This window comes from Xenopus laevis, chromosome 6S (assembly GCF_017654675.1).
Source record: "Xenopus laevis strain J_2021 chromosome 6S, Xenopus_laevis_v10.1, whole genome shotgun sequence".
In the NCBI taxonomy this organism is placed as follows: domain Eukaryota; kingdom Metazoa; phylum Chordata; class Amphibia; order Anura; family Pipidae; genus Xenopus; species Xenopus laevis.
In genome coordinates this window covers 129833005-129854222 of record NC_054382.1, presented here as the reverse complement: position 1 = coordinate 129854222, position 21218 = coordinate 129833005, and the positions used below count along the sequence as shown (strand labels likewise).

The 21218-nt window shown below is 43.1% G+C and overlaps 1 protein-coding gene across 3 annotated transcripts in view; it reads left to right on the top strand.

Annotated features, from left to right (window-relative positions):
* st3gal1.S (ST3 beta-galactoside alpha-2,3-sialyltransferase 1 S homeolog) overlaps positions 1–21218 on the top strand; it is a 74482-nt gene that overhangs the window by 37779 nt on the left and 15485 nt on the right. For all 3 annotated transcript variants that reach the window (XM_018223980.2, XM_041568030.1, XM_018223981.2), the window contains 2 exons: positions 15852–16431; positions 20518–20711. In XM_018223980.2, the coding sequence (XP_018079469.1) occupies positions 16141–16431; positions 20518–20711 (485 nt within the window). In that variant the 5' untranslated portion in view covers positions 15852–16140. The remainder of the gene's footprint in view (positions 1–15851; positions 16432–20517; positions 20712–21218) is intronic.

Sequence of the window (21218 nt, the reverse complement as noted above, 5' to 3'; positions counted from 1 at the left end):
GAAATGATGAGAGACTGAATCAGTGTTTTAGTTGATTCTGAACTGAGATATGTTGTGCAGGTGAATATGAAAAGATTTTGCAAGTGTTTGACTTTGTGGTGAAAAAGACAGATGAGAGTCTAAGATGACTCCTAGACAGCGTGCCTGTGTGGTGGAATGAAAGGTGGTGTTGTTTACGGTGAGTGATATCTGAGGGACAGGGGAAGATCTTGGAGGAAATATAATGAGTTCTGTTTTACAAAGGTTCAGTTTCAGGTGGCGCTGTGACATCCAGGAGGAGACAGCAGAGAGACAGTCTGTGACTTGGGAAAGGACAGAATTAGAAAGATCAGGAGTAGACAAGTAGAGTTGGGTGTCATCAGCATAAAGGTGATACTGAAGTCCAAACAACTGAATACGTTTTCATAGCGACGTTGTATAGAGCGAGAACAGCAGGGGGCCTAGAACAGAGCCTTGAGGAACTCCAATAGAGAGAGGGAACGTAGTAGAAGTAGAGTTAGAGAAGGAAACTTCAAAGGAACAGTCAGACAGATAAGATGTAAACCATGAAAGAGCAGTGTCACGAATGTAGGAGGAGTGTAGAATGTCAAGGAGGAGTGTGTGGTCAACTGTGTCAAAGGCTGCAGAGAGATCTAAAAGGATTGAATTCATAATTTTTGGATTTGATCAAATAACAAAACTGCCACCATACCTGTAGTTAGGGTTGCTACATTTTGGCAAATATATTACCGGCTGCGGAGGAGGCTGGTCTAGAGGCAATGATGAAAATGGGTGGGGCCATATCAGGATCTCTAACAGAGGGGGAAATGAAGGTTGAGTGGGGGGGAGATTGGAGAGGGGATTTGAGGCAGATCAGAGGTGATTGGATTGGAGTTGTTCCAGGGATAGAGGACTAGTTATTGCAAATTTAATGGCAAATACATTACTGGTAAATTTGTAGTAATGGCCTTGACTAGACGAGACACATTGGTGACAGGAGCATACACTGTAGAAGCCAACATGGTCTTTGCTTCAAGTGCATTGGTCATCTCCACCAACTGACCAGACACTGCGGCTGCCAACCATGCTGCATAGTGCTGCCTTTTCAGTACATGTACCCATGAGCATTGGCATGACATAAACTGCTGATGTAGCACATTATTCCCCTTTTTAGTGGCATTTGTTGTATGGCCATTTTTAGCCAGCTACAGTTAGCTGCCAGTTATATCCTGGGGTGACAGTCAGGCTGCTGTTACTATTCAACACAAATGGAGTTAAGATTGGGCCCAGTTTGCAAATAAATTTATATTTAGCCAGTTACACGTCTCATCTATATCAAGCCGCGGCTTGTGGCTCTACGTCTTGCTGTTTCCTTTTATGAAACAAAACCCTCTTCATTGCCTGATTATTCAACTTGGACCTTTTTTTTGTACTGTAAAATTCTGAGTAAGTATTCTAGCAGCTGACAACTAATTAGAAGCTACTAATTAGCTGCAACGTGGGATGGAAATGATGGATAACATCTGCTCTGTTTACAAGTGTGGGTTTTTTTCTTGCCATTTTCAATGAAAAGGTCACGACAAGAATAAACAATTTGCTTTACTGCGGAGCCGCTGCGAGACATGCCCGAGAAGCCTCTTAAATCCCAGCACATTTCACCTCCTTGTACTCGCATTTAGGCAAAACATTGTTTCCTCATTATTTTTTAATGTAAGGTTACGTTCTATATTTATCCTCCTCTTTTTGCAAATAATTCCCTATTGGGATGCCCTCGCTAAAATGTCAGGTCACTCTAGTGCATAGAAATGATCAGATCCACCTGGAATTGCTTTCAAATTAGAATAGAAAGTACCTGACCTTTCACTTCCTGATGGCAATGACCAGGGCTAATTAATGTTTCAAAATGTTATGTAAAAATGATCTCCATAGAGCGAGAGAGGCGGCTGAACTGGAAGATTATGTAACTATCTCATTATCGGGAACCTTGCTTAGGGATGGGTACACCCCACAAATGCACAGGGGATCCCTGCGGATTCCAGTGTTCACCAACGCCCTTTGAGGCTCCGGGCTTTCTGCTGCGGAAAACACAAGGGAAAGTGCGTAACAAAACAACAAGTCCGTAAACAAGGTACCTGCAAGGAATTAGAAGAGACGTGGTCGAGAATCAGGCAAAAAGTCAAAACCAGGAAAACAATCTTAGAGTAAACGTTTCGCTGGAACAGTAAACTGGAACCTAGCTTGCGTATTTTCAAAATGGAGACCTGTCCCTTTAAAGAATATTTGGCGCCAAGTTTGAATCTGGCGCCTCATCATGACGTCATGACGCTCAGCGTCACGACGCCAGCGTCAACCCGGAAGTGCACGCCTCCGCACTGAGAGCCTACGAGAGCAATCTCCCGGTGTGTCTTACAGATTAATTAGGAAGTTGTTTTCTTGCTATAAAGGCACCCAACCCTTTCTTGAATGAAGAAATGCAGAAGAATGCAGTGGTTGTTGGACTTTTTCAGTTCAAGTTCCCCTTGGAGGTCCAACCTTTGGGCAGGGCTCCCCTTAGCTGATGTCAAGTAAAGTTTATCTGAAATAATTCCAAAAATATCTTAGATAGCAAATGCATGTACACACAAAATCCCATCCTCATTAAATTTCCTGTTGGGCTTCCAGGTGTACAGGTGATCTAGAACAGCTTCTTCCCAACTTTTGCCCTACTGCTCCAAGCATTCCCCACGGGAATTAAACCAATAATTGGGAAACCACTGATGTACTTTCCATCAGAGTTGCCTCAGAAACCAAAAGTAGACCTACAGTTACAACACTAGGGGTGTCAATATGTTGGGCACAAACTGATGACCTTTGTGGCCCAGGCTGGTGCATTTTCAGTAATGTCCAGTGAGCTTTCTTTACGGTGCAGCAACCCATGTTTGATCCATTTTCCAAGTGTCCCATGCACAGCCCAGGGCAGGAATGGTTTGGCAAGTTTGCTATATATTGTGCATGTGCCTCCCTAGGGATTCATGAGAGATAGATCAAACATTGAGGTGTCCTAGAAGAAAAATTTTTGTGTCAGTGCAATTTTTAAGGAATAAAATGCATAATAACCAAAGCTAAAAGTTACGTGATCTTTCTACCATTCTGCCACGCTATTTCTGGTGTTTTAACCAAGATTTCATTTTTCACTTGTTCTGACTGATGACTAAAGAACAAATATCTTAAAAATCAAAATGTTGAATTTCCCATACAAAATGAATGGGAGTTGTAGCCACCATATGTAAAATAATCATGTACTGATAGATTGTTAGCTCTTAAAGTCATCTCATGCACAGTATAACCCACTGAAACTTGAACTGATATGCCCCCTACTTTATCTGAGGGTAATAGAATCTCCTCTGTGATTTCTTATATCCTTGACTTTTACAATTGGGGAGAAGTTATCCCTTGATATAACCTCATCATAAATGAGACATGACCTGACCATGTTCTTGAACCCTGGAAATCACTGCTCTACTATATTAGCAGATGACAGACATTGAATTCATACTGTACTGTAAAAAAAAACACCTGCGCTGTAAAAGCTGTCCAAACTGTCAGGAATCATAACACACACAGCAGAGAAATATACTTCTGAGAAATCTACAGGTCCTACATAAGGTCAAGGCTGTTGTTCTCAAGAAACGTCACCTGCCAGAACAGAGAAAGCCACTACAGGGTTTTCTGTTGAGATGGACTTCAGCCAGGGGCATTTGGGGTCATTCACTTTCTATTCCTTTTCTCCAGGGAGAACTTCAACATCAAAGGTTATTTTTAATAGTATCATACTTTTTATCATAGAGGTTCCTTTTATCTGGAGCTGTCTAGAGATAAAGCTCAGGTCTACCAATGTGGCAAGTTGACATTCTAATTAACAACAGTTAATTGCATTTCCTTATGTCAAAGTTATGGAAACTGGTGCTCAAAAACATCTATCTAGTGTTGGTCTTCTAGGACCGACCAGAGAACTTGACAACCTAAGTCTATCATATGATCACGGCATCTCTCAGCCTTCTGTAAGGTTTACAACGGGGAACCGCTGTAACCGAGGATAGCCACTCCATGGGGAGTGGATATGGTGGGAGCCCAGGGGTGTAGCCATAGGTGATTGGAGGCAAAGACATGATGATGAAAGTAATAGATTTATTGGCAGCCAGAACATAGAAAACAAAAAGGCAGGAACAGGCAAAAGGGCCAATCAAGGTAACCACATGGTGAGGGAAAAAATGGGGAACACAGGAACAAAAGGTACTCACTCAGGAAATAAGGTAACAAGGCATTCAAGGTTTTCAAGGTTCAGGTCGGCAGGTCAGGAACAAACAAAATACATTTTTGTTTATAAAGGGAAGGTGATTAGGAATGGGAGACACATGAGGGTAAACGAGGTGGGTGGAAAACATACTGTGAACAGGCAGATAACAGAAACACTAAACACAGAACCAGTCCCGAGAGCCCCCAGTGGCTCATGAGGTAAATGCTGCAAATGACCAGAACAGCACAACCAGAGTTCAAGTCCCAGGCTGATCCTGACACCCTCATTTCAGAAGGCCAGTTATGGGATAATTACTTTATTCTGTTTCTAGCTCATGTGAATGACTTAATCCATTGACCTGGATGACCTGTAAAGGTGGCCATACACAAGGAGATCCACTCATTTGGCGCCAAACGAGTGGATCTCTCCCCGATTTTCCCACATTGAAGCGGGTGATATCGGGCTGATCTGATCAGAGCAGAGGTTTTTTAAACCGGAAATTCGGCTTTACTCGGGCGAGAGAACATTGCTGCCTCCCCCCAGGAAATGGATTCGGGCCGGGGGAAGGCGGCATTACTGGAGCCGCCTCAGGCGGCAATATACACAGGAACGGCGCTGTGTAGATGAACAGTCCTCTGCCCATGGTCATGAAGTTAAAAAACAGCTTAAATGCCCAGCACCAACCAGTTATCTCCAATGTGTTCTACTCAGTAAGGAGTGGTCATACCCTACTTATCTTGGATCACACGCTCCATAGTGTGTTGAGATAAGGTTTCAACCTATGAACAGTCTGTTACAAAAAGCCCTCTGCTTATTTCAAGAAGTCCAACAACAACCAACTACCTCCGATGAGTTCTTCTAAATGGTTACACATAGTCTACTCGGTGAGGACCAAGGCTGAAGGTCTTAGTTCAGAAATCTTGGATCACATATTGTCAGGGAGCCGGGAGCTCCCTCCAGGGAGGTTGTCTGGATCAAGGAGGAAGCCCTCTTGAGGGAACAAGGTCGCGGTATCCAAAGGGTTAAACGGAGAATAGTCAGGATCAGGCAAGAGTTCACAGGCAGGCAGAATACAATCAAAGTCCAAAGTCCAGGCAAAGGGTCAGGATACAAGGCAGGAACAATATTAGGCAATAAGGCACACAGGGAACCCAGGATATGCTTCAGGAAAGTAATCCTATTCTTGGGCGCCATTCTGGTTGGCGCCATTGGCGTTTTTATTTTCAAATTTGGCGCCATTCTGACGTCATTGACGCTCTTGCGCCGACGTCGGCGCACTGACGTCATCGCCCGGCGCCGCTACCCACGTGGCGGCCATGGGCGCCGCCATTTTGGGAGCGACGCCGGCGAAGATGGACGCGCCGCCCGGAGCTCCTGGGCCTGCTCCGGGCGGCGATCGTTACAGTACCCCCCCCCTCACGGGGGGCCTCTGGACCACCAGGACTTGGCTTCTGGGGAAACTTGGAATGGAACTCCCTCACCAGACGAGGAGCGTGAACATCACGGTGTCCTTCCCAGGAGCATTCTTCAGGGCCAAAGCCCTTCCACTGAATGAGGTACTGAAGGGACCCTCTGGAGATTCTGGAGTCTAGGATTTTCTCCACCTCGTACTCGAGTTGACCCTCCACTGAGATGGCAGGAGGAGGAGACTGACGGCCAGAGAACCGGTTGGTGATGGTGGGTTTCACCAGAGACACGTGGAACACGTTGGGGATTCTCATCTCTGGTGGAAGCTGGAGTCTGACAGCCACAGGGTTGATTATCTCCAAGATGGGAAATGGTCCCACGAATTTTGGACCCAACTTGGGAGATGGTATCTTCAACCGGATATTCCTGGAAGAGAGCCAGACATTATCACCCACCTTGTAGAGAGGAGAGGATCTTCGACGACGATCCGCGAAAGTCTTATGAACAAGAGCACTCTTCTCTAGGTTCAACTTGGTCGCAGCCCAAATAGCAGACATATGGGCTGCGGAGTCGTCAGCAGCCGGGACGTCAGATAGCATAAAGTCTTGGGGAAAAGCTTGAGGATGCTGACCATACACCGACATGAACGGAGACCTTCCTGTAGAGGAATGACGAGCATTATTATGAGCGAATTCCGCCCATGGGAGGAGATCAGACCAGTCATCCTGGCAGAGGGATACGTGGTTCCTCAGGAACTGCTCCAGGGCTTGGTTGACACGTTCAGCTGCCCCATTCGTTTGCGGGTGGTATGCAGATGAAAACTGAAGAACAATTCCCAGGTCTTTGCATAAGGAACGCCAGAACTTGGCAGTAAACTGGGTGCCTCTATCGGAGACGATCTCCACCGGGAAACCATGCAGGCGGAAGATGTACTGGATAAATAGCTGGGACAACTCCACCGCAGAGGGCAACTTCTTCAGAGGGATGAAATGGGCCATTTTGGAGAAGCGGTCAATAACAACCCAGATCACAGTATTCCCACCGGAGGGAGGAAGTTCGACAATAAAGTCCATAGAGAGGTGCGTCCATGGACGAGAGGGTACCGGCAAAGGCTGTAACAACCCACTGGGGCGGGAATGGCTAGGCTTAGAAGTGGCGCAGACATTACAAGCAGCCACAAAGTCCTTTACATCCTTGCGGATATCAGGCCACCAGACTAGGCGCCTCAAGAGTTCAAGGGTCTTAGCCGAACCAGGATGTCCAGCTTGCCTGGAGCAGTGGGTTTGTTGCAGGATGGCCAGGCGAAGTTCTGGAGGGACGAAGGCCATGCCAATCGGAGTATCTTGAGGAGCCGAGGACTGCCCAGCCAGAATCTGGTCGGCAAATTGGGGATACAGAGAGGCAATGATCTTGACTGGTGGAATGATTGGTTCCTGTCTCTCAGGGTCACGGTCCACCGGAGTGAAGCTACGAGACAAGGCGTCGGCCTTCAGATTTTTGGAACCTGGGCGATAAGTCAAAACAAAGTTAAATCGGGAAAAGAAAAGGGCCCACCTGGCTTGTCTGGGATTTAGCCTCTTGAGGGACTGTATGAACTCCAGATTCTTGTGATCAGTGAAAATCTGGACAGGAATTTCAGAACCCTCCAGGAGGTGACGCCATTCTTCAAGGGCAAGCTTGACTGCCAAGAGTTCTCGATTCCCGACGTCATAGTTCTGCTCTGCGGATGAGAACTTCTTGGAGAAAAACGCACAGGGGTGCAATTTTCCATCAGAGGAATGTCTCTGAGACAGGATAGCTCCGGCTCCGACTTCAGAAGCATCAACTTCGATGCAGAAGGGTAGTGCAGGATTGGGATGTCGAAGAACAGGAGCGGACGTGAAGGCCTCTTTCAAGGACTGAAAGGCTTCTATAGCAGATGGAGGCCACAGGCTGGGTTTACCCCCTTTTCGGATGAGGGCCAGGATAGGTGCAATGCGGGAAGAGAACCCCCGGATGAACTGTCGATAATAATTAGCAAATCCGATGAATCTCTGGATTGCTTTGGTACTCAGTGGGAGAGGCCACTCCTGGATGGCCGACACTTTCACGGGGTCCATCTCAAATCCCTCTGGAGAGATAATGTATCCTAGGAAGGGGATCTTGGATACCTCGAAAACACACTTCTCCAACTTGGCGAAGAGAGAGTTCTTCCTCAGACGAGAGAGTACCTCCTTCACCTGGGAGCGATGACTTTCAAGGTCCTTGGAAAAGATCAGGATGTCGTCCAAGTATACGACTACGAACCTTCCTAGGAGATCTCGGAACACATCATTCACAAACTCCTGGAAGACGGCAGGGGCATTGCATAGGCCGAAGGGCATAACGAGATATTCATCGTGCCCATCCCGAGTGTTGAATGCCGTCTTCCATTCGTCACCCTCCCGGATGCGAATGAGGTTGTAGGCCCCCCGGAGATCCAACTTGGAGAAAATCTTTGCCCCTTTCAGCTGGTCAAAGAGCTCGGCAATCAGGGGCAGAGGGTATCTGTTTTTCACGGTGATCTTATTCAGACCCCGATAGTCTATACAAGGCCGAAGGCCTCCGTCCTTCTTCTCCACGAAGAAGAACCCAGCCCCTGCAGGAGAGGTAGAAGGGCGGATAAACCCCCGCTGGAGATTTTCTTGGATGTACTCCTTCATAGCGGTAGTCTCTGCAGGAGAGAGAGGGTAGGTGCGCCCTCTGGGGGGCATAGCTCCAGGCAGGAGTTCAACCGGACAGTCGTAGGAGCGATGTGGGGGAAGGAACTCTGCAGACTTTTTACAAAACACATCGGAAAATCCCTTGTAAGTGGAGGGCAAAGTCTTTAATTCCGCAGAGGAGACATTCACCTTCTCGAGGGGTTTTGGCGGAAGGCAATGTTGCAGGCAAAATAAACTCCAACGAGAGATCTGCCCAGTGGACCAGTCTATGGTGGGGTTATGCAGACGTAACCATGGAAGACCCAATATCACTGGAGTAGAAGGACAGGGGATGATGAAGAAAGAAAGCTTTTCTTGATGCAGCGCCCCAACTTGTACAGATAGTTCCGCCGTGAACTTTGTGACGAATTCAAACTCCAGGGGTTTGTCATCTATGGCAGTAATTCGCAGGGGAGAAGACAATGGAAGCAGAGGAATCTTCATGCGTTCGGCAAAAAAGGCATCCATGAAATTGCCATCCGCTCCGGAGTCGAGGAAGGCCCTTTCGAAGATAGACTTACTTGCCAGGTGAATCTGCAAAGGAAGGAGAAGCCTGCGTGAATTTTCTTGATACTTCTCCAGAGAACCTCGAGTGATGCCCCCTACATGAGAAACCTGAGACATACCTCGGGGTACAAAACTCTTGGCTTTGGCAGGACAGGCGTTGGCAAAATGGGAATGCCCACCACAGTATAAACAGAGACCTGCCATACGTCTTCGGAGTCTTTCCTGCTCGGAGAGGCGAGTCTTTCCTACTTGCATGGGTTCCTCCAAGGGAGACGTCGACACATGGGTCACAGGAACAGCGGGTGTTTGCAGAATCGGCCTTTGAAAGCGAGGGGCCAACATGGGAGAAAATCGTCTACTGGGCTCTCTCTCCACCTGGTGCTCTCTGAGACGAGTGTCCACCTTAATGGATAGAGCGATCAACCCTTCCAGGGTGTCAGGAGTCTCTCTGGAGACGAGATCATCTTTGATGCGGATAGATAGGCCTTGGTAGTATACAGCCTTGTAAGCGTCATCACACCAGGAAGTCTCCGCCATCAGTGTTCGGAAGTCTATAGCATACTCATTGACACTGCGGCTTCCTTGCCGGAGCTGCAAGAGACGGGCAGGGGCGTTCGTAACCCGACCTGGAGCATCAAAGACTATACGAAAAGCTTGGAGAAAGTCTTTAACATCAAAAGTCAGCGGGGAATTCTTCTCCCAAAGAGACGTTGCCCACTCCAGTGGTTTGCCTTCCAATCGAGACATCACATACCCCACCTTGGAACGCTCGCTTGGAAACTGTGTGGGTTGGAACTCAAATTGAATTTGGCATTGCGTGGCAAATCCCCTGCAAGCTTGTGGGTCCCCACTGAAACGAGGGGGAGGTGGAATGCGAGGCTCACCTGTCGGGTAGCTTGTGTTCGTGGGGGCTGCCGCCATGGGGGGATCCCCAGTAGGTGGAGCAGTGGAGGACGCAGAAGGCACTTGAGCCAGCAGGACATCGAGTGCTTGCCCAATGCGAACCTGCTGGTTTTCGTAGTCCTCCATGCGGGATGCCAGTCCGCGGAGCGCTCGTCCGACATGAGGTGTGGCTTCCTCAGAAGGATCCATGGCCCAAGAATAAAATCAGGGAGCCGGGAGCTCCCTCCAGGGAGGTTGTCTGGATCAAGGAGGAAGCCCTCTTGAGGGAACAAGGTCGCGGTATCCAAAGGGTTAAACGGAGAATAGTCAGGATCAGGCAAGAGTTCACAGGCAGGCAGAATACAATCAAAGTCCAAAGTCCAGGCAAAGGGTCAGGATACAAGGCAGGAACAATATTAGGCAATAAGGCACACAGGGAACCCAGGATATGCTTCAGGAAAGTAATCCTATTCTTGGGCGCCATTCTGGCGTCTAGTTGGCGTTTTTATTTTCAAATTTGGCGCCATTCTGACGTCATTGACGCTCTTGCGCCGACGTCGGCGCACTGACGTCATCGCCCGGCGCCGCTACCCACGTGGCGGCCATGGGCGCCGCCATTTTGGGAGCGACGCCGGCGAAGATGGACGCGCCGCCCGGAGCTCCTGGGCCTGCTCCGGGCGGCGATCGTTACACATATTTGTGATCACATGGTGTCACTTTACCATTCAGACACCAATGTAAGTCTCAGCTCCTGAAAAGTAACTAGGGTTGCTTTCAGGAATTGTAGAAACATTTTTGGGGTAAATTTCAGATTGGATTATATAGTACAATTGGTAACAGAAGTATATTTCAAGTATGGGGGACTTCAGATGCCAGAAAGGTTTCCCAAACTTGTTTATGGAGCTTCCTCATGAATCCACTTTGGTATTCTGGTGAAAATATCGCCTTCTCGTTGGTTGTTTGACTTACTAGTATTATATTCTCTCTTTCTATTTTACTTTTGATGTATCTGTTTCTTCCATTGTTCTTCTCAGGTTAAGGCATGGTCTCCTACCTGACAGAAATGGAAGTAGCAAGCTTGACATTACATTAACTTATATAGTAAACACAATTCTATTTGCCAAATTAACCTGTAATTTTGTAGTTTTTGTGCCATGGTCATACAGAAGGTTTCTTGTTTTCTGATCAGAAGGTCATTGTTTACAGTCACAAGGAAGAACCATGTGATAAGTAAGAGTTTAATTTTTTTCCCACATCATTCTGACCATGCTGGAAACTGTATATCACAATAGACGTAGGACCACGAGTCTGGCTTCTCCGCCTTAAAGCAAGTCACTTAGTTCTGTGTCCTTAATGAGTTCTTAGCCGCTTATATTTACTGATGCATAACGTTTAGAAACGTAGCAATAGCAACTGCCATAAACCCAGTCAGGTGTGATATCAAGCAGCCGTGATTTTATCCCCTCTTGAAATAAAAACAGTTTGTCTCTTAACCCCTTCTGAAGCCCAGGGAATACTCAGGAGCCAGTAGCAGTGCTTTCATTTGTGGTAGTGCTTCCCACAGCGAATAGACTTTATATAAAGTAGAACATTCAAACATTATCTCTGCTTCTTCTCTCCCTACTATATCTGCTATCCCACAGTCACACTCCCTTCCCAGAGACTATTATCCACTGTTACTATAGGCACCATCTCTCCCTACTATACCTGCTATCCCACAGTCACACTCCCTTCCCAGAGACTATTATCCACTGTTACTATAGGCACCATCTCTCCCTACTATACCTGCTATCCCACAGTCACACTCCCTTCCCAGAGACTATTATCCCACTGTTACTATAGACACCATCTCTCCCTACTATACCTGCTATCCCACAGTCACACTCCCTTCCCAGAGACTATTATCCACTGTTACTATAGGCACCATCTCTCCCTACTATACCTGCTGTCTCACAGTCACACTCCCTTCCCAGAGACTATTATCCACTGTTACTATAGGCACCATCTCTCCCTACTATACCTGCTATCCCACAGTCACACTCCCTTCCCAGAGACTATTATCCACTGTTACTATAGACACCATCTCTCCCTACTATACCTGCTATCCCACAGTCACACTCCCTTCCCAGAGACTATTATCCACTGTTACTATAGACACCATCTCTCCCTACTATACCTGCTATCCCACAGTCACACTCCCTTCCCAGAGACTATTATCCACTGTTACTATAGGCACCATCTCTCCCTACTATACCTGCTATCCCACAGTCACACTCCCTTCCCAGAGACTATTATCCACTGTTACTATAGACACCATCTCTCCCTACTATACCTGCTATCCCACAGTCACACTCCCTTCCCAGAGACTATTATCCACTGTTACTATAGGCACCATCTATCCCTACTATACCTGCTATCCCACAGTCACACTCCCTTTCCAGAGACTATTATCCACTGTTACTATAGGCACCATCTCTCCCTACTATACCTGCTATCCCACAGCAACACAGACCAATTGAGACCCTTCAGGGAAGGCATAAGTAGCAGATACATATGTTACTAATTGTCTCTTTGTTGAACTCTCCCTTTCATGGTATGAAACTGTTTTGCAGATGTTTCTTTAAAAACATTTAGGACATGCTTGTCCCCATCTGCAGGAATTCCTGTCTTCTTCATTCTTCCAAGTTCCTACCATAATGGGGGAGGGGGGACCTGATAAATCCAGTATGTTGGCTGCTCTACCCTTAGCACTTGGCCAACTCTCCCTATTGTGCCGATTCCTCAGTAAAGGTCTCATTAGCATTTTGATAGGCTGACACGCTGTGTCGAGGGTCTGATATATGACTATTGCTGGTTTGCAGATCAGAAGATAAAATTTGTGCTTTTAATTGTATTTTTGTTCTAGTGCCATTTGCCTATTAGGCGCTCTGTTCATTTGCAGTAACCATGGTTTTATTTAATAGGGTTGAACAAACATGCAATTTTTTATTATTTGATTTATTTGTAATAACAGCACTGCAGGTGTTGCCAAACTACATCTATAAACATTTCCAAAGTTATTCCGGGAGAGTCTTGTGGCTGCTATTTAAGGTCAATGCTCTTAGATATTCCTGGAATCCCAGCCAATTAGGTGAAGAATTCCATGCTTTTCTAGATATTTTGTTTCAGGATTGCTCATATATACATATATCTGTAACACTCTCAGAGACTCTTAAGAATAAAACATATTCTGCCTTAAAGGGCAACCCATTGGCACTTTCTAAAGCAAAACTTGTTCCCGAGGAAATGAAGCTCAAATTATTCAAAGATTAAGTTCCCCTTTAAAAGTGACCATCCTTATTTTTTTTTTATCTCTCCCTAAAATGGTTAAATGGTACTCACAAAAAAACAAACCACAACCCTTAAAATTCCACGTCCTTGGGCATATTTGGTTTCTCTATGTGCCAGCTGTTGTGCCCGTCCTTCTCTGCTGTTGTGTAACGGGTTTTGTCTACTGTGAAACTCAAGTTCCCCTGGCACCGATCGTTCAGCATTTGGAATCACTAGTCAGTGCGGGAACATTATTCTTCCCCCTTGAGGTTTAATTAGTTAAATTGGATGTCACCGTGAAAGGTCGGCTTGTTATTCTTTTTTCCGTACGTTATCAACGCTCCAGGGAATGTTCGTCACCAGCACATCAAAGACTAATATTATGGTCCATAGCAGGGAGAAGTTATAGGTAACCCTTGTGGCTGCGGGTCTCTCGGGCATCCAAAGAAATATCTCAAGTGCCTGTTGCTATTTGCTTGCTGATTCAGTCCCTTATTGCAGCATTAACAAAAAAAGATGAATAAAATGGTAGCGATACTCCCCTGAAAACCTATAACGTTGACAACCATTAAGTAGCAGAAAGCAGCAATCGAGTAGGCAACAAATACACTTGCAAAGACCAATCCTCCCCATAGAACTTACATTTATCGACATGTGTATTGTTAGACATTTCAGACTTTTGCAAAAGTGGGGATGAATGGAGAGTATTTACAGTGGCTGAGCCTCATGTGACAGTTTAAATATTTTTAGCAGTTCCATTCAAGGCTGTCTTTATTAGGGGCCGGGCCTCACGCAAAACAAACAACATAGGACTTCATTATTTACATATGATAAGAATGTCCAGCCTGTTTACCTTCATATTGTGCTTAACTACAACCATCAGCGCCCAGAAAATCCTGGAGGGTTGTAGTTGGGTGTCACTGTCACCATATTGCTCTTTGTTTCCATCTTATCCTGCTGGTTTTATCTTGCAATACTATTGTCCTAATGTCTCTGCCTTGTCCTACTGCCATCCTTTTATCATAGTGTTGTTACCTTGTTCTCCTGTCACCATCTTGCCCAACTGTCACAGTCTTGTCCTACTGTTACCATCTAGCCCTACTGTTGTCATCTCATTTTACTGTCAGCATCTTGTCTACAGTCTCCACAATGGTCTACTGTCACCTTCTTGTCCTACTGTTACCATCTAGCCCTACTGCTGTCATCTCATTTTACTGTCAGCATCTTGTCTACAGTCTCCACAGTGGTCTACTGTCACCATCTTGTCCTACTGTTACCATCTAGCCCTACTGCTGTCATCTCATTTTACTGTCAGCATCTTGTCTACAGTCTCCACAGTGGTCTACTGTCACCTTCTTGTCCTACTGTTACCATCTAGCCCTACTGCTGTCATCTCATTTTACTGTCAAACACTTGCCTACAGTCTCCACAATGGTCTACTGTCACCATCTTCTCCTATTGATGCTATTAGTAATGTGCGGACCACAAAAATTCAACTCACCCTAAGCCATCTTCACCAGCCCACCACCAAACAGCCCAGTAATTTACCGGTAGATCCACAACAGCTTAGCTCCATCTCTGATGTTAAAAAGGGGGAAAGCTTACAGCTATAAATAGAGGGTGCTGGAGGCAGCAGAAGTGGGTCAAAGGAAGGTTTTAGGCAAGCGTAAGGAATAGCTCAGCCCCAACCCTATCACAGCCTGTAAAAATGTTGACCCGAACCTGCCCCAACCCGTGGGACCTAAAGGTTTTGGGCTGACCTTCACATCACTAGTTGACATTTCATCAGAAGATAAGTTATGCTAGGGGGGACCTCTTCATTAAGAATGGTTAAAAAATCACTATGGAGCTTATTCACTAACACTGGAATGTCAAGGCAGGGACCTCCGACATCCTTCCAGTTTGTCTTGGAAGACTGTACTATAAGAGGCATATTTATTATGCTTTGTAAAACGAAATTCGCTGAAAAAACTGGAAAAAGCTTTTATTAAGGTGAGTGTAATTTTGCGCCATGGGAATACCAGATGTGATGCTGTTATTTTACATTGCTTACGGTGGAAGTCACTCTAAGAAAAAGAGAATACAAAAAATCTTTTTTACAGTGAAGCTTGGCGATGTGTGATATATATAATCCTGCTGTTTTTTGCCCAGCATAATAAATATGCCCCTAAATGCATTGGACTGTTTTAAAAGAAACGTCCATGTCCTGTCGTCTGAAACATGTTTCTGTTCCAATAAAAGTAAAAAAAAACTTTTTATTTTTAATCAGCTTTTTCTTTTTGAAATATTTCTCTTCTTTTTATTCTGGATACACGGTAAACACAAAACCCTATTTATAAAGGTTATATTTAGGGCTGATATCTGTTGCTTTTAGGCTAATGACATGATTGCAGCCATGAAAATGAGCATTTCAGTGGTGGCTTCCATTAATACAAACGACAACAGGGCCAGATTCAAGCACTTCTCCGGAAGATAAAAATAACTGGTGACGAATAAATCCTATGGGTCCTGATATGAACTTATGAACTCATTATATATGATCCGCTAATTAGAAATTCATTTAGAATCACACCGCAAGCCTACAGAGAATGGAAGGCAGCTTGGGAACCCTTAGAAACATCTTTATTTGTGCAAGGTCAGGAAGACCATAATAATGGCAAACCTAAAATTTATTGGAAGTTTTATGGCCTTCAAGATGTAACCCCCATGATAAACTTCCTTTGGTTACGCGAGAATACGAATTTTTAACGATTTTCTCTTTTTCTTTCCAGGTGTCAAGAAATTTTACTCAAGAAAACTTTATAAGAGAAAACTTTCCAGCTAAAATATCCAAACCAGGTCAAGAATTCCATCTCGGATTTCCAGCTCTGATCGGGAAAACAAATTTAAACCAAAAAATGTTGTCGATTCTGCAGATATGCGGAAGTCAACTGGCAGAAATCGGACTAAGAAAAGCACAATTTTAGCAAAATAACCATCAACTCAGTTGAGCACGGACAAAAGTCTGGCCTACTGGTTATTGGACTTGGAATTACGTCTCCAGTGGAGGATTTCAATTAAATGATGGCTTTAAGGCGCCTGAAGAATGTTAAGATATTTTTATTTGTAGGTTTTGTTGTGTTCTTCATCATGACTTACATCAGTTATAATGACAATTCCAAGTCACTCAACAAGTTACCGGAGCAGCTATGGAGGTTTATGATGAGCTCCAGAAGACAATGCGGCTGTGATACCTGCGTTGCAGAGCCCGAAGTTTCTACTTGGTTCGACGAGAGGTTCAATCAGTCCATCTTGCCGTTGCTGAATAAACAGAATAATGTGTTATCGGAGAGTGTGTACAAGTGGTGGTTGGTATGTTTGCCTCATGGGCTCAACCTGCAAACTAGGGTTGCATCAAATCCAACATATTTTTAGATTTAGCCAAATCCAAACCATAATTTTCAGATTCAGATTCAAAATCACTTTTTTTTTTTAAAATTGGACCGCATATAAAAAATAATTGTCTTAATGCTTTCTGTTGAGTTTTCGTCTTGTGACATGGGAGGAGGCCCGTTTATCAACATTTTCATTTTAATGGTTTGAGAGTTTTTTTGAAACCTGCGGATAAGCTCATTTTGTCTAAAAATCACAAATGCCAAAGTGATTTCAAATAATTTTTTTTTAATTGCACCAGACATAAAACGAATTGTCTTACTGCTTTCTCTAGAGTTTTTGTCCTGTGACATGGGGGAAGCCGTTAATCAACATTTTTCATTTTAGTGTTTTTTGAGGTTTTTGAAACACACAAACAAATTTTCTCTAAAATCACAAATGCCATGTCATTTATTAAATGATCCAAATTTAAAAAGCACAAATAAAAAAAAGCCTCAACAACCTCTTTAAATTCAAGTTTTGAGGACAATTACTTACGAAAAAAGAAATCAGAAAACCTCTGAGAGTCCCAATGGCTAAAAAAAATTCAGTAGGGTCAGGGCAGTTCCCACTGACTGTTAAAATTTCTAGGGATGCACCGAATCCACTATTTTGGATTCGGCTGAACCCCCCGAATCCTTTGCAAAATATTTGAGCGAATTCCCGAACCAAATCCCAATTTGCATATGCAAATTAGGGGTGGGAAGGGGAAAACATGTTTTACTTCCTTATTTGTGGCATATGCAAATTCGTATTCGGTTCAGCCTGGCTGAAGGATTCGGCCGAATCCTGCTGAAAAAAGCCAAATCCCGAACCGAATCCTGGATTCGGTGCATCCCTAAAAATTTCCTATGGTTTTTACATTTACGAAATCTCACATTTTTAGAGTTTTAGAGAAAATTTGTAAAACAAATATTTAGGGGCCCATTTACTTAGCTCGAGTGAAGGATTAGAAGAAAAAATACTTTGAATTTCAAATGGTCGAATATGGCTACTTCAACCATCAAATAGGCTACTTCGACTATGACTTCAAATCGAACGTTTCGAAGTAAAAATCGTTCGACTATTCGACCATTCGATAGTCGAAGTACTGTCTCTTTAAAAAATACTTCGACCCCCTAGTTCGCCACCTAAAACCTACCGAGGCCAATGTTAGCCTATGGGGAAGGTCCCCATAGGCTTCCTAACAATTTTCTGATCGAAGGAAAATCCTTAGATCGATGGATTAAAATCCTTCGAATCGTTCGTGTCGATATTCGAAGTCGAAGGATTTCAATTCGGCAGTCAAATATCGAGGTTTAATTAACCCTCGATATTCGACCCTATGTAAATCTGCCCCTTAGAAAAAAATGTTGAATTGTGAAAAAAAAAAAAAATTCAAAGTTATTTAATAGGTCCCCAAGGGTTCAGATTCAGTATAGGTGAACACTTATAATTTGGCCAAAGCTAAATTACTTGGAAGCGTCTCCATATCCTAACCCCAATCTTGAAATTCTGTACATCCCTACTGCAAACAGTTTCACTATGAAATTTATTTACAGCTGAGATTTAATATATTCCCTGCAAAAAAAAAAAAGATTTAATGGGATGAGTAGTTCAAATGAAATGCCGGCACCTTGCCATAAAACACATGAATTGCCCGGGCTGCGTATTAGACTGTCTGAAAACAATTATTTATTGTTGAAAAATGGAATTTGTTGGCCTCATATAAATTGATTTCTCCTTTCACCATTGCATGAACATTCCATAGTTTACTGTACTTCAGATTGCCTGTTATGAGCGGCTATAAATGTCCATGGATATAAAATTATTTAAAGGGAAAATGTACCCCCTTTGTAATTATATATACTCAAATTGATACTTAGGGGCATATTTATCAAGGGTTGTATTGAAAAAACTTCAAAATTCAAATTCAAAAAGACCAACCGAAATTAAGTCGAAGTTTTTTTTGGAGGAATAGGTTCGTTTTTGATCGAATAGGTCCGTATTCGGCTGAATTCGAATGGTACGAATCTAAGGAATATCGAATTCGATTCAAAAACTTCTATTTTTCAAAGTCCACCAATTGACTCCAAATAGGAGGTCCCCCATAAGCTAAAATAGCTATTCAGCAGTACATAATAAATTTCGATATTTGAATTTTCTAATTTTTTTCAAACTCAAATCGAATTTGGACTATTCCCTAGTCGAAGTACACAAAAAATACCTCTAGATTCTAATTTTTTTCATTGGAAAAGTCACCTTGACCTTTTTTCGGTTCATAGAATTTATAGAATAGTGCTTTTAGACCTAAATTATAATGATGCCATTCTATGAGATGTTTTATTTCAAAGTTATTTAATTGAAAACGTGAATATAAATATCAGCTATTATTATTTTTATATAGAGCTGTATTATAAGGCTTTGTCAAGTGTATTACATACATATAGACTGTATGGCCAAAAGTATCTCAATATCTGCCCGTCCAGCATCTCCTTCCCAAACCAAGGCGACTATCATAAAGTCGTTCCTCCCTTTGCTGCTAAAACAGCCTCTATTCTTTTGGAAAGGTTCCCACTGGATATTGGAACATTGTTGGTGGGATTTCAGCCACAATTAGTGAGGTTGGGCACTGATGATGGAGATCAGGCCTGTCTCACAGTCAAGGTTCTAATTTATCCCACAAATGTTCAGCTTTGTTGAGGCCAGAATCAATTCAGATCCTTCATGTTCTTCTACTCTGGGGCCATCAAACCTGTTTGTGCTGAGCCTAAGTCAGAAACACAAAATAATCACAGTGGTCATTGTATCCTGTAGCCTTTAGGTTTGCTTTCAGTGGAACACGGGGCCTTAACCCTAACCATAGAAACTGCCCCAGACCGTTATTCCTCCTCCACCAAAATTTCCCATTCGTATTATGCATTCAGGCAGGTAGTGTTCTCCTGGCACCTGACATTTACATAGACATTTTTTTTGGATTGCCATTGATCCAAATTCCAATAGCGGTGTTCTTTAGACCACTCCAGCCAACGCTTGGCATTGCATGGGGTGATGTTACGTTTGTTTGTCTCTGATCACCCATGAAAACCTTGAAATGCCCTACAAATAATTTTTGCAGTGACTTTTATGGGCAGATTTATCAAGGGTCGATTTTCAAGGTCATGGGAGTTGTTTTAAATATCCATCAACTCAAAATTCTAATAAAAAAGAACAATCAAAATTTATTTTAAAAAATTTAAGTTTTTAACTTCAGGTGATTAGGCTGTATTAAAATTCTTTCGAATCGAAGTTTTACCGCATTCGATCGAATTCAAATCGAAGCATTTGCCCCAAAAAACTTTGATTTTTCACAGTCCACCAAATTACTCCAAAAAGGTTCTAGGAGGTCCCCCATAGATGGCAAATTGTCGAAGTTTTAAAGAGACCGTACATGATAAAATTTTGATATTATAATAGTACACTAAAAATAGCTCGAAAATTGAATTTTTAAATTGGAATTTTCACTTCGACTCTTGATAAATTTGCCCTTAGTGATGAGCGAATAAATTCGCCAGACATGGATTTGCGCGAAACTGCAGCAAATATTGCCTGCGAAATCCATCTCTACAAAAAAAATTGTCACGCGTCAGATTAGTCGCGTGCATAAAAATTGACGCGCATCAAAATGATTCCAATGCCCGTTGACTTTAATGCATTTGGACAAAATAGTTGCGTGCATAAAAATTGTCCCTCGTGTCAAAAATTATTTTGATGCCCAAATTTTTCGGGTTTCACAAATTTTTCTATAAATTCGCAAATTATTCGGCAAATCAAAATGCGACAGATTCTCCCCTCACTAGTGACTTTGCTTCTACAGACAATTTGGAACTCAGCAGATAGTGTCCCAAGTGAGGGCATCACATTTTAGATTGAGCGTCCTGATACTTTTGCTCATTAAAGTTTGAAAGAGAATAACGTTTACTCGTGTGTCATTACCTTTAAATAGACCATTAAGAAATAATTATATAGTGAATAAAGAACTACAACATCATTTTGTTTCCCCAACAGACTCTGCAGGGTGAGACAAAACCCAAGGACATTTATGAAGTTATGGAGGAATTATTTGAAGTCATTCCTGGAGATTTTGATTTGATGGATCAGAGCCCATACCGCTGTAGAACCTGCGCCGTGGTGGGAAACTCCGGCAACCTGAAGAGCTCCAATTATGGGCCAGAGATTGATGAACATGACTTTGTCTTAAGGTGAGAAAGGTCAATAAAATCCATTTTAAGGTCTGGTATTTCCTTAAAAGAGAACTGGCATAGCGCTAAGAAATCTAATAACTTTAAAAACAAAGAAATCCATCATTTTTATTTTAAAATGAAAAATCAATCTGGAAAATGTAATAGTGACGTTGTACTTTTTTGAAAATGTTTTTTAAAAAAAGGAAAAATGATCTACAAAATGCATTTAATCAGTTTCACATCTTTTTCATATGTAAGAAGAAAAAAAAATTAGACTATAATGTTTCACTTTTAAAAGAAGACTTTTTGCAATGTAATAATGAAAACATAATAAATCAGTTTCACGTTTTTATTTTTCAAAAAGAAGAACAATCTGGAATATTTTGTAACATTGTTTTTTCACATCTTTTTTTTTTTAAAAGATTTTTTAAAATGTAATAAATCAGTTTAACTTTTTTTTTAAGTAGAGGAAGAACTCAAAGAATAAAAAATGTAGTTATTGGTCTATTAATGTGCTATTTCGGC